The sequence below is a fragment of the Rattus norvegicus genome, chromosome 13, assembly GCF_021556685.1.
Source record: "Rattus norvegicus strain SHRSP/BbbUtx chromosome 13, alternate assembly SHRSP_T2T, whole genome shotgun sequence".
NCBI lineage: Eukaryota > Metazoa > Chordata > Mammalia > Rodentia > Muridae > Rattus > Rattus norvegicus.
In genome coordinates, this window is record NC_141546.1 from 107423556 (window position 1) to 107436245 (window position 12690).

A 12690-nucleotide genomic window follows, 5' to 3' on the forward strand; every position below is an offset into this window, starting at 1 on the left:
CCTACTAGACTTGGGAAGGTGCCAAATCCAATGCCCGGGCTCTTCCCTGTCCCAGGGACATCCCCCTCCCCATATCTCTAAACACCCCGCTGCACCTTTCAGCCCTCCAGACACCTAAGGGCAGGCAGCCTCCAAGACCAACCCACTTGCCTAGTCCTGTCCTGAGGGTGGGGGTGCAGTGACGTCAGATGGGCGTGTCGACTGCCAGATTCCTGAGGCTGCCAGCGGTGGGGCTACACCCAGCCAGGGAGTCTCCAGAGGTGAGGCTGTTGTTTAAAACTGTGGAGCCAAGAGAGGAGACCCCCACATTCCCAGGGAGCTCTCCGAGAGGGATCTGGAGAAAGGCAGGGGAGCATAGGAGCTGGGGTGAGGTAGGTTATCTGCCTTACCTGTCCTGTCGGGGAGGATGGAGCAGGTCTGGGTCTCTGGGGACCAAGGCTGGTTACAGGGCCCATGCAGCTCTCCTCCGGGAACTCTCACCTGAGCTCACTTGGGTAAACAGCTGGCTGTGACTGTTTGAATTGCTTTTCATGGCTGATAAGCTCCCGGCAACTTAGAAGAAAGCAGCTAAAATCTGGGCTTAGTACAAAGGCAAGGTGGGAGGAATGGTGGGGTTCTGCTCAGCCTCATTCTCGGTGGGTTTTCAGCTGGGGTAGGACGTGCAGAGAGTGCTGGGAAAAGTCAGAGATGCTTCCTGTCTTTGGCCCTCAGTGGCCCTGAGACCTAAGGCCACACTCCCAGCTTGGGCTCCCAACTGCTCTGTAGGAAGACTTGGAAGCATTAGAATGTGATGGCAGAAAGGCTGCTGGCTCCCCTCTGCCTGACCACCACCCATCTTTCCTCTTCAGCTGCCTTGGGGGTCACTGGGTAGACCAGTGTCCGATCCCAGGTGGAGGAAGGGTGGTGCATGCCTCTGAGGTAGGGCCTGCTTCCTGCACTGTTTCCACTTGCCTTCTGTGCCCTTGTTCAGAACTGGAGACGTTTTGAGCTGCTTTTGGTGCAGATGAAGTCATCTCTTACTTTTCTTTTTTCTTTTCTTTTCTTTTTTAAAAAAAAGATTTTATTTTATATATGAGTCTACTGTTGCTGTCCCTCTCTTCAGACACACCAGAAGAGGGCATCGGATCCCATTACAGATGGTTGGGAGCCACCATGTGGTTGCTGAGAATTGAACTCAGGACCTCTGGAAGAGCAGTCAGTGATCTTAACCGCTGAGCCACCATGTCTCCAGCCCTCTCTTACTTTTCTTAAAACTGTCAGGCCCACCTTTCCCCAGAGCACCCTGCCTCTCCCCAGAACACCTAACCTCTCCCCACACTACCCCATGCTTTTCCACAGCACCACCTCACCTCTTCCCAAGACACCACTCTTCTTATCATAGCAATCCTGCAGTCCAGTTTTCCTAGTATGGTGACACCACAGCTTCACCCCACTGTGGCCCTGTCATACTGGAGACCCTGTCAATTCAGGAAAAGACCTGCCTGTAGACTTTGGCCTGGGTGCCTTTGGCTTGTAGTTAAGCCTGAGTTGAAGCCCTGAGAAGCCTGAGTTAGTCTGCCTGCCTGCCTGCCTGCCTGCCTGTCTCTCAAGGCAGAAACAAAGCTTTGGATCTCCCTTTAGCTATCTGTTGCAGTGGGACGTCCTCCTCCCTCCTCCTGCACAGTCCCCATGTTCCCACTCACTTCAGAAGAGGAAGCTGATCCTGGGGTTTCCCCAGGGTTCCCTCTAGGTCTCCACTACCTGGGATAAATGTCCCAGATACTTGCTATTGCCTACAAATGTGACCATTTCTCAGAAGTGTCTTTGCGAAGATCCAGGTTAAGGACTTGATGAGGCCAGTGGTCTAGCACAATGAAGAAAGGGTGGGGAGGGAGGTTGACCACCTAGGATGCTTTGTTTCATTCTAGGTGACCTCTCTGGGGACCTGCACTGGCCCATGATGACGGCACTTTTCCTCTTGTGGCTTGGTAAGCATCCTTCCCTCCTCCCATCTCTCTGTGGTTCAGGGGGAAGAGGCTTCATTGCCTCGCTCAGAAGGCTCCCTGGGTCTTGTCCTCACCCAAGGGTGATGTGTGATAGTTTCCTGAGTCCTCATCTTTCACTCTCAAACTTGCCCCAGAGCCTCCGTTCCCCTGGAATTCATGGCTGCTTGCTTTCAGGCAATGGCTTAGTTGTTTAGCTGTGCAGACAAAGTAGAAATAACGTGTACTTTCTTAAAGTTCCACCAATGTCTCAGTCATCAGCCTCATCTGACCTGTGGCCTGGGGGATTACACAGGTACCAACAGTGGACACAGAGTTTACATGACCCAGCGTGCATCTCTAGAATGAGTCTGAAACCACATGTAGATGGCACTGGTCATGTGTTAGGATAGCTGCTGGTTACTGTTACTGAAATTTCTCTCCCATTTCCTTTTACTGACAATGTAGTTTGAACATTTCATACTTGTATATGGTCTCACATAACCCAGGCTGTCTGGATTTGCATTCCTTATGTAGCTGAGGATAACCTTGAACTCCTGATCCTACTGCCTCTGGCTCCTGAATTCTGGTATTATAGGTGCACATCACCATACTTGGTTCCGCATTATTGAGGACTGAACCTAGGACTCCATACACTCTATTAGCCGTATTACAATCCCCAGCTCTCCCCGATCCTTTTAAAGCTTAGGTCACAGGATATGGAACCCTTTACCTCCCTGAGTCAGGACTGTAGTCATCACATTGACACCAGTGAAGAGAGGACCCAGTCTTGCTGGTGTCATCTCCCAAGGAGAGAACATTGGAGTGACCAGCTGGGATTTCATCTTCTGGGGATGCTCCAACATTCCCCTGTAATTGCAGCCTTGCCTGGCCTCCTGTGTGCCCAGCAACCCTGCTCCCGAGGGGCCTGTTATCCACCTGTTGGGGACTTGCTCATTGGAAGGACTCAGCTTCTTCGAGCCTCGTCTACCTGTGGATTGACCAAGCCTGAGACCTATTGCACCCAATATGGACAGGTAGGTCCTCCTTCCAAGACCTCCAGAATTAACAGGACCTCTTAGCTCTGAGGGTAAAGTTGGCATCTTTGAAGTCTCTGGGCTTGAGTGAATGCTGGCCTCTCCAGTCTTAGCAATGGGAAATGTATATGTAATGACTTCTTAGCTATGTAGAGTGTAATATAACATCTCTAGTAAAGTAAGGGAGCTGTGAAGAGTGATTCAATCTACGTCACAATCCCCCTGTGGCTCTATCTCTGGGCCATTGTGAGTGGGGTAACAGAAGAATATACAATCACAAGCTAGAGTGGATTTGTGTCCTTCCCTGTGTAAAGGGGTAGTGTATTTGTCAGCCCTGGGGTTCCATATTCACCAGCTTGGCAAATGAAAGCATTATGGATCATTTAATAAATGAAGAAAGGGTATAGACTCAGCTGATGATGGGAAACGATGTTGAGTAAACCCACATCACACTGCTTTGTGTGCCAGATATTGCCACCTGTTGGGTAATCAGCTTCTGCTTTTCTCTCAAGCATCTTCATTTAATAATATACACACTTGTTATTAGATTAATTTTATAAGTCAGGAGGTTCTTTATGACATTCTATACATTCTGTCACGGTTAGTTTCAAAAGTCAACTTGCAACAACTTAGAATCATTGGAGAAAGAGCCTCCATGGAAGAATTAAGTAGATCCCATTGGCCCATGGGCATGTCTATAGGGGACTGTCTCGATTATTAGCTGGTGCAGGAAGACAAATCTCATTGTGGGTGGTGTCATTCATTCCCTGGACAAGGCCCTGAAGTACATACATGAAGCAGAAGAAGCTAGCTGGGTGCTAAGCCAGCCTATAGGCATCATGGGAGCTTTCATTGTTCTCTGCTCTTGACTGTGGGGGTCATGTGATTAGTTGCACGTGTTTCTGCCTTAACTTCCCTGACATAAAGGATGGTAGCCTGCAATTGAAAGCCAAGCCCTTTCCTCTCTTGTGTTGCTGTTTGCTATGCGTTTTATCACAGCAACCCAGATAAAAGAAGAACATAGGGATATATACTATGCTTTATCTCATTCCCTTTCTCTAGCACTCTTTCTTTTGTATTTTATTTTTATTTTTTTAAAGAATTATTTATTTATGTTATGGATATGAGTACACTGTAGCTGTCTTCAGACACAGCAGAAGAGGACATCAGATCTCATTACAGATGGTTGTGAGCCACCATGTAGTTGCTGGGAATTGAACTCAGGACCTTTGGAAGAGCAGTCAGTGCTCTCAAACAGGTATATACTGGATCTCCAGTGTATGTCCTGCTGTTCCTTCCTTCCACAGTCCCTTTTCCTGGACATCCTCCCTCACATTTGTCCCGTTCTCCCCCTGGATATTTTCACTTCTGACTTAATTTCATATATGCACATGTGGTTGTATATAAAATTTAGAAACCACAAACGCAAGAAAACCTCTGATATTGATCTTTTCAAGACTGGCTTAGTTCACTTGATATATCTACAGTTGCATCCAGTTTCCCTCAATGATGTAATTTCATTCCTTTTCATAGCTAAAAAAAGGCCACGTTTTCCTTATACATCCCTCTGTTGCTGGACACCCAGGTTGGCTCCATAACTTAGCTGTAGTGAGCACTGATGGCCAGGTTTACTGCTGTGAACAGACACCATGAACAAGGCAACTTTTATAAGGGTCACATTTAATTGGGACTGGCATACAGGTTCAGAGGGTCAGACCATTATCATCAAGGCAGGAGCACGGCAGCATCCAGGCAGGCATGGTGCAGGAGGAGCCGAGAGTTCTACATCTTCATCTGCAGGCTGCTAGTGGAAGACTGACTTCCAGGTAGCTAGGGTGAGGGTCTTAAGCCCACCCTCACAGTAACACACCTACTCCAACAAGGCTATACCTCCTAATAGTGCCACCCTCTGGGCCAAGCATATTCAAACCATCACACTAGGTGTCTCTGATGGGTTGGTTTAGTGTCCTGTGGGCAAATACCCAGGAGTGATAAGTCTGGGTCATATGGAGGATGTACTGTTAGGTCTTTGAGAAACCTCCATGCTGACTTCTGTAGTGCTGGAGACTAGTTTGCATTCCCACCAGCCCTGTGCTAAAGGGCTCCTTTTTGTCCATAGCTTCACTGCATTTGTTGTTTCAATTCATCTTTCATTTAAAATTCATACAATATATTTTGGTCACATTCTTTCCCCTCCAGATTTCACCTATCTCCTCAGCTTCATAATATTTTTTTTATCTCCTTAGAAAAACCTAAAGCCTAAAACAAACAAAAAGCAAGCAAACAAACAAACTAAAATCACACAAAAACATAAAGTTGGCTTTGGTTGGCCAATTACTTCTCAGCATAAGGTCTGCCCTCAGATTGTTAATAGATCCAATGTCACACTGTTGCTTTTTTTTTCTCTTCCACCATCTATCAATCACAAATAGTTTCTTGGTTAGGGTGTGACTTTGTGTGCTTTTCCCCTCTAGTTTGAACCTGTGCAGCTTGTGTGAATACTGTCACAGTCCCTGTGAGTTCACATGTGCAGCTTGTGTGCATGCTGTCACAGTCCCTGTGAGTTCACGTGTGCAGGTTGTATATGCTGTCACAGTCCCTGTGAGTTCACGTGTGCAGCTTGTATGCATGCTGTCACAGTCCCTGTGAGTTCACGTGTGCACCTTGTGTGCATGCTGTCACAGTCCCTGTGAGTTCACGTGTGCAGCTTGTGTGCATGCTGTCACAGTCCCTGTGAGTTCACATGTGCAGGTTGTATGTATGCTGTCATAGTCCCTGTGAGTTCACATGTGCAGCTGTGTGTATGCTGTCATAGTCCCTGTGGGTTCACGTGTGCAGGCTGTGTGAATGCTGTCACAGTCCCCGTGAGTTCATATGTATCTCAAGCTTGTATCTAGGAAACGCCATCACCTCTCTTACAACTTTTCTGCCTCCTCTTCTGCATAGATTCCTGAGCCTTCAGGAGAGTGGGGAGATAGAGGCATCTCACCAGGCCTAAGCACTTAAAGCCCCTATTCTCTTCCCACTGTCCAGTTGTGGGTCTCTATGCTAGCTGCCATCTACTTCAGGAAGAAGCTTCTCTGGTGAGGGTGGAGCTATGCAATGATCTATATGTCACCAGGAGTCACTTACTGCTTTTCTTTCACAGGATAATAGTTTCCCTCTAAGGTCATGGATATCTAGTCTCAGGCTCTTGGTCACTTTAGTGGTGTCCTATATGGACTCTATCTTATGGGATGGTCCCTAAATCAAATGAAAACTTGGTTACTCTCATTAACAATGTGTTCCTACTGCACAGGAGGGCATGTCTTACAGGCAGGTCGCTATTGTAGCTTGCAAGGCTTGTAGCCAGGTGAGATGATTGCTTTTCCTTTCTGGTAATGTGTATAGTACATCCATAACTGTGAATGTCATTATGCATGGAGCTTCCAGTTGAGCACCAGCTCAATTGCTCTGTTTGATGACATCCATTTGTGGTATCATCAGCAATAGGGTCTTACTGTCAGGTAGAGAAGGGTAATCAATAGCATTAGATTGATTAGTGAGGGGCAGTCTATAGAACTCTTTAAGCCAACAACATAAAAAGATGCAACCCATTGCTGTACTGGGCATTTTATTTGGAAGCATATAATGTTTAGAAAGGACCCTATATCTTATTACAAAGATCCATGTTCATCACTGCTCTAGTCATAAGAGCCTGAATCAGAAACAACTCAGTTACATCAAACAATGAATAGATAATGAAAACGTGATACATTTACACAATGAAATATTATTCATTTGTTAAGAAAAAATGAAATGTGAAGGTAAATGGATAGAACTAAAAACAACTATCTTGAGTGCGGAAACCCAGACCCAGAGAGACAAACATTGCATGTTCTCTTTTACATGTGGATGTTAGCTTTTAAGCCTTAGACATGTGTGTTTCACTTAGAATATCCAGAGGTTAGGGAGGTAGTAAGAGATGAAGGGGGAGGAGAGGATCCTCCTAAGGGAGGGTGAAGAGAATACAGTGTTATGGAGAGATAAAGAAGAAACCAGAATAGGGGGATTAAAGGAGGAAGATGAGGGGGCAGGTAAAGGAGGGAACATGGGGGAGGGACAACTAACTTAAAGGCCTTCTGAAAAAACCACCTGGAAACCCATATATATATATATATATATATATATATATATATATATATATATATATATATATATATATATATATATATGTGTGTGTGTGTGTGTGTGTGTGTGTGTGTGTGTGTGTGTGTGTGTGTGTGTGTATCCACCTAAAATATATACATATATAAAAGAGTTTAATGAGGTTATCTATGATGGAGAAGCAGAACCCCAACTAGACATCATATATTGTTCATACTCTTAGCAACCGTGGTTCTCCTGGGGCAGATGTAATTGGAAGGCATCTTTGATTTGCATTTCTCTGATAGCTAATGAGACCGATCCCCTTTTTGTGTTTACTTGCTATTTATATTCCAACTTTTGAGAACTGCCTCTTATTAGCCCATTCATTGACATTACTGTTTGAGTTTTTGTTGTTTAGTTGAGTCCTTGGTATATTATAGCTATTAACCTTCTGTTGGATGTATAGCTAGCAAAGTTTTTTTCTTCCTTTGTAGGCTAGCTCTTCCCTTAACCATTTCCTTTGCTGTACAGAAGCTATCTGATTTCTTAAGGTCTTATTTCTTGATCATGGGCCACAATTCTTTAGGAACCAGAGTCCTGTTCAGGAAGTCCTTGATTATGCCCACAGCTTCAAGTGTTTCTCCTTTAGTTTCCGGTCTTGTATCAACGTCTTTGATCTACATGGAGCTGATTTTTGTTACATGTGAGAGACGGGGATCTGGGTTCATTCTCATACATGTGGACATCCAGTTTGCTCAGCTCCGTTTGCTAAGATGTGCAGTCTTTTCTACAATATTTATTTTGGGGAGATTCGCCCAAAGTCAGGTGACTGTGGCTGTGTGGGTTTATGTCTGGATCTAGTGCTCCGTCGTTTTCCACTAATACAATGCTGGTTCTGTTCTTGCGGCTCTGTGATATATCCTGAGGTGAGGAATGTCCTCCTGTAGCACTATTTGTACTGTACTGGAGTACTTTGGCTCTCTCAGGTCTCTTGTGCTTCCATATGAATTTTAATGACGACTTGCCTATTTCTGTGACAAGTGGCATTAGAATTTTGATGATGCATTGATGTTTTTGGTAAGACACTGATCCCCGTCTCTCACATGTAACAAAAATTCTCACTGAATTAGCTCTTCTGATCCATGACTATGAGATCAGTTTAAAGTTTGCCTTGTGCAGGCCTTTTGCTTCCTTGGCTAGATTTATTGCAAGGTATTTTAAATAGCTTGGCCTTTTTAAGGGTTGTGGTATTCTCCCACAATGCCCCTGAACCTTTTCTTTAGGCACTTCAGATTTCTTTTCTTACCCCTCAACAAGTTGGGGACTTTTTTCACTCCTTCATGACTCCTTGTCTCCCTCTCTGTTGCCTGACTGGCCTATTTTGTTTTTGAAGATAAGGCCTCACTATATAGCTCTGGCTGATCTACAACTCACTATGTAGACCAGCCTGGCCTCAAACTCACAGAACTTACCCACTTCTGCCTCCCAGATGTTGAGATTAAGGGTGTGTGTCATCATGCTTAACTTTACTTCAAGGCTGAGTCTCCCCAAGTTGCCCAAACTGGCCTTGAATATGCAACGCTGTGCTCTCAGCCTCCTGAGTAGCTGGGGTCCTTAGTCACTTTACTGCCTTCAAAGTGGGCTTGTACAAGAGAGTGGCGGGAAAGCTTGTCAGGAGTGTCTGCAGACTCTACTGGAAAAAAGAAAGAGGAAGAGAAGTGGATGATTGCCTTTGACCCTGATGAAGGAGCGAGGGTTTTTGCCGATACACATTCCCTGGCTGCCCTGTCCTCAGGACCTGAAAGAAGGTATTTGAAGTGCTCTTGCCTCACTGTCCGTTCAGGCGCTGGCATTCTTGTGGCTATTTTTAATCACAGAAGGAACCGAGTAAGGACTTTGGAGATGCCTGGTGAAGACAGACGTGCTGTTTCCATTGTCACCCGCTTGGATATAGGAAGCCTGCTTGACCAGGTTGGGTAACAGACCACTCCCTGTGGGTCAGGCAACAGGGGACTCTGCAGTGCTAAGCTCTCTAAGCAGTAGAGAGAATTCAGATGCCCACCTATAGACCTCCCCCAAATCATGTGCCACTAAGCCCAGGCCTGATTTTCAGGGGAGACTTCTGCTTTCTTCTTGAGACTGGCTTGCCCCGGAAAATGGAGCAGAGAAAGATAAGTGCCCCATTGTGGAAGATATCCTCCCACACAGCCTCTGAGGAGAGCTTTTTCCCTGAGTTGGCCTGGACATCTGGCTTCTCCCTGGCCTGCCCTCTGCCTCTTTCAGCAAGCACCCCCCAGGAACTGGCCTCTTGTCCTGCTTATAAGCAGCCTCCTGAGAGCAAAGTGGGGTACTTGCAAAAGAGAAGTCTAGACTGTTGCAACCCTGGGGATGGGTAAATATTAGTTACTTTCTGCTGGGAAAGCGAAGAAGCTTTGCCTCCTTTTTTTCTTTTTCTATGGGAGAAATAAATCCAGGAAGCCTTTTGCAGAGTAGAGAATGGGACACCTTGGAGGTGATGTAGAGTTCCAGGTCTCCTGCCAACTGCAGTGTGACCTTGGGCAAGAAATCTGGCTCAGTCACTCTAGCCAGTGTGGGACACAGTGGTCTGAAGGGTGCCTCTTTGCCTCTACAGTCTTGAGGATGAGCTGGGTGCAGACGGTACCATCTCTCCTGTGCCTCCTGCTCTCTGCCTTGTTTCTCTTTTTTCCTTCTCTGTTCTGTATTTTCTCAAAACCTGTGATTTTTCAATGATGAACACACACACACACACACACAAGTGCACTTGCGCACGCATGCACACACCGTGGAGGTGCAGAGCTTCCTCCTCAATCCTGTGTTGGGTGCATTGATGGCTCAGAGCCCACTCTCAGCCACACGTTGAGCAGACCCAAGCCCTTCTCTCCAGGACAATTCGTGAAATGCATCACACCAAAAATCTTCTATAAACTTGCCAAGTGATTATCATAGCACCTTGTTATTCCTGTGAGCTGCAAGAGCGTTTGGACTCTAGGAACAAGGAAGTGTTGAGTTTCCTGAGTGTTTATGCAGGGAGGGGTACTAGGCTGTTAACATCTCACCTGCTTCTCTGCTTTCCCTGCATATCCCTGGAGTTGAGGCTTCTCTTCTGTCTATGTAGGGGTCACAGTGGTGGCCTCTTGAGGTGGAATGAGGGCCAGTGTAGAGGGACTTATGACCTCAGACATCTCTGTCTCACTTCACCCAATCCCTCCTCAGCTGGGCTGGGTGATGGCAGACAGTTGCAGGCATGCTGGGATTCTGTCCAGTTCCAAAAATGTTCCTTCCAGCTTCTGGCCTCAAGAAGTAACTCCTCTGCAAGCCAGCCTTAGCCTGTCTGCACGTTCCTTCCCCAGCCCTGTTCTGCCTCCATGGCTGGCTGGACACTGTGGGCCCCAGTGCTGGCTTCTTTGGATTTCAGCTGCATGTTGCAACCCTTGTAGTGGACATTGGACATAGCTATCTTTGTCCACTTGTACCTCCCCCTACTTTGCCTTTCTGGGCCGGCCTGCCTTCCTGACCCATTAATGGTCTGTCCTTGAGTGTGGGCTACGCTCTACCAGAACTGCACTGCAGTTTCCTAGTTCTAGACAGTCTGCCTCATGCTTTCCTCATCTGGCTCCTGTGTCTTCTGGGTAGGCTCGTTGTAGAGATATTCTCTCAGCCCCAAGGCCTGGATAACGTAATATGTGACACCCTCGAACACTGATGCACCTCTGCACTACTCCTGAGCCGCAGATGGGAGGGAGCAACGGTTGCATCCAGTTCAGGAGAGGGTTGTGAGGACTATGTGGTAGAATGTCCAGAATGAATACAGAGCCTGCAGAGGCCTGTGCTCCTTCAGGTCGCTCTTCCTTCCTCCCACCCCTCCTTCCCTACTCTTTTCCTCTGCCTCCCCCATTCCCTCTTTCCCTTCCTTCCTGTATCCTGGGGGCTGTTTCTACTCACGGAAGCAGCTCTACCCACAGATCTCCTGAGCTCATCTTCCTTGGCAGGTCACTCATACACCCCATGGAAGCCAAACCACCCTGATCTACCTTCCCTGATTCCTAAGGACATTGCTGCCAGCCAGATCTCTCTCTCTCTCTCTCTCTCTCTCTCTCTCTCTCTCTCTCTCTCTCTCTCTCTCTCTCTCTCCCTCTCCCTCTCCCTCTCCCTCTCCCTCTCCCTCTCCCTCTCCCTCTCCCTCTCCCTTCCCCTTCTCTCCCCTTCCCCCACCTATCCCCCTCCCCTCCCCACTCCCTCTGACTGCTGGAGAAACCACAGTCAGTCAACCCTGATTGGAGACTGAGGTCCTGGTTCTGACTCAGAATAGAGTTTTGTCTTTGGGAAAGCTCTGACTCCAATCTGGATCACTATTTCTCCACATAAGAAACTTGCCATTTGCTCAGCCCTGGCATCTCTGCCAGTCTCTCAGAGGGACTGCCTGGTATTTTGGGATCATTGTATAATGGCTGCCCATGAGCAAGGCTTCCTGAGGCAGAGACCCAGAGTCCATAGCTTTGTCAGGATGCTTCCAGCCTGTTTTCTGATTCCAACAATTTTGACAGCATGTGTCTGATCTGTTTCTAAAATGTTCTACCTACTCCACCCCACCTCCTTTCTGAGGGAAATTTAATCATCCGTTGTCTTAATGACAGTTTTGCACAGCACATTCCCCAGGTTAATTATCTGTGTAAACCAAGCAGCTGCCATTTTAGTCTCTTGCAAAGGAGAGAGCGGCAACCAGTTGGAGATACCTTCCTCCTCAGCACTTATAAGCACATGAGCACCCACATGTCCACTTCTGCCCACACTAGCCCCTGCTTTTCCTTGTTTGGAAATGGTCTGCTTTTGTGACCTTCAGAAAGATTAATGTGTAGGCAGAGGTGTGTGCGTGCGTGCGTGCGTGCGTGCGTGTGTGTGTGTGTGTGTGTGTGTGTACACTCACTGTATTAGCTGTTTCTCTGTAACTGTGATCAAACATTATAACCAAAGGAATTTTCCCCTCTGCCTCCCTCTTCTTTCCACTCCCTTTTCCTATTTCACTCCCTTCTTGTCTTAAGGAAGAAAGGGCTTATTTTAGCTTCTGCCTACAGGAAAAGAGTCCACGATGACAAGGAAGACACTGTCTTAGGAGCAGGAAGCAGAGAGCTCATGCTTCATCCGTCTACAAGAAGACAAAATCAAGAATAGGAAGTAAGGAAAGGCTCTCCACTCTCAAAGCCTCTGTCTGGAGAACATATTTTCTCCAACAAGGAGTCAGAAACAGCTCCATGGACTGGGTGCTGTGTGGTTTAAATACGTGCACCTCTGTAGGACATTTCTCATTCAAACCACAGCACAGACACACATATTGCACTGCTTATGGTGTCTTACTGTGTGGCAAGATATATGTCAAAAACTCTGTAAGGAATAGATTATTTTATTAACTCATTGTTTGAAGGAAGGCTTTATTTTGGCTCACAATTTGAGCCAAACTCATCACGGTTGAGGAGATCATGGCTGCAGGCGTGTGCGAGGCTGCTGGTCTCATGGCATCCATAGTCAGGACGATGGATAGTCATAGC

General features: G+C 46.8%; 1 protein-coding gene across 2 annotated transcripts in view; it reads left to right on the forward strand.

The window, feature by feature from the left end:
* The first annotated feature begins 206 nt into the window (after nucleotides 1–206).
* The window catches only part of Lamb3 (laminin subunit beta 3), a 41554-nt gene continuing 29070 nt past the window's right edge, over nucleotides 207–12690 (forward strand). The window contains exons 1-3 of one of the 2 annotated variants that reach the window (XM_087581072.1): nucleotides 207–260; nucleotides 1908–1967; nucleotides 2844–2998. In XM_087581072.1, the coding sequence (XP_087437198.1) occupies nucleotides 1937–1967; nucleotides 2844–2998 (186 nt within the window). In that variant the 5' untranslated portion in view covers nucleotides 207–260; nucleotides 1908–1936. Of the gene's footprint in view, nucleotides 372–1907; nucleotides 1968–2843; nucleotides 2999–12690 lie in introns of both variants that reach the window. The other variant, NM_001100841.1, reaches the window with a different exon arrangement.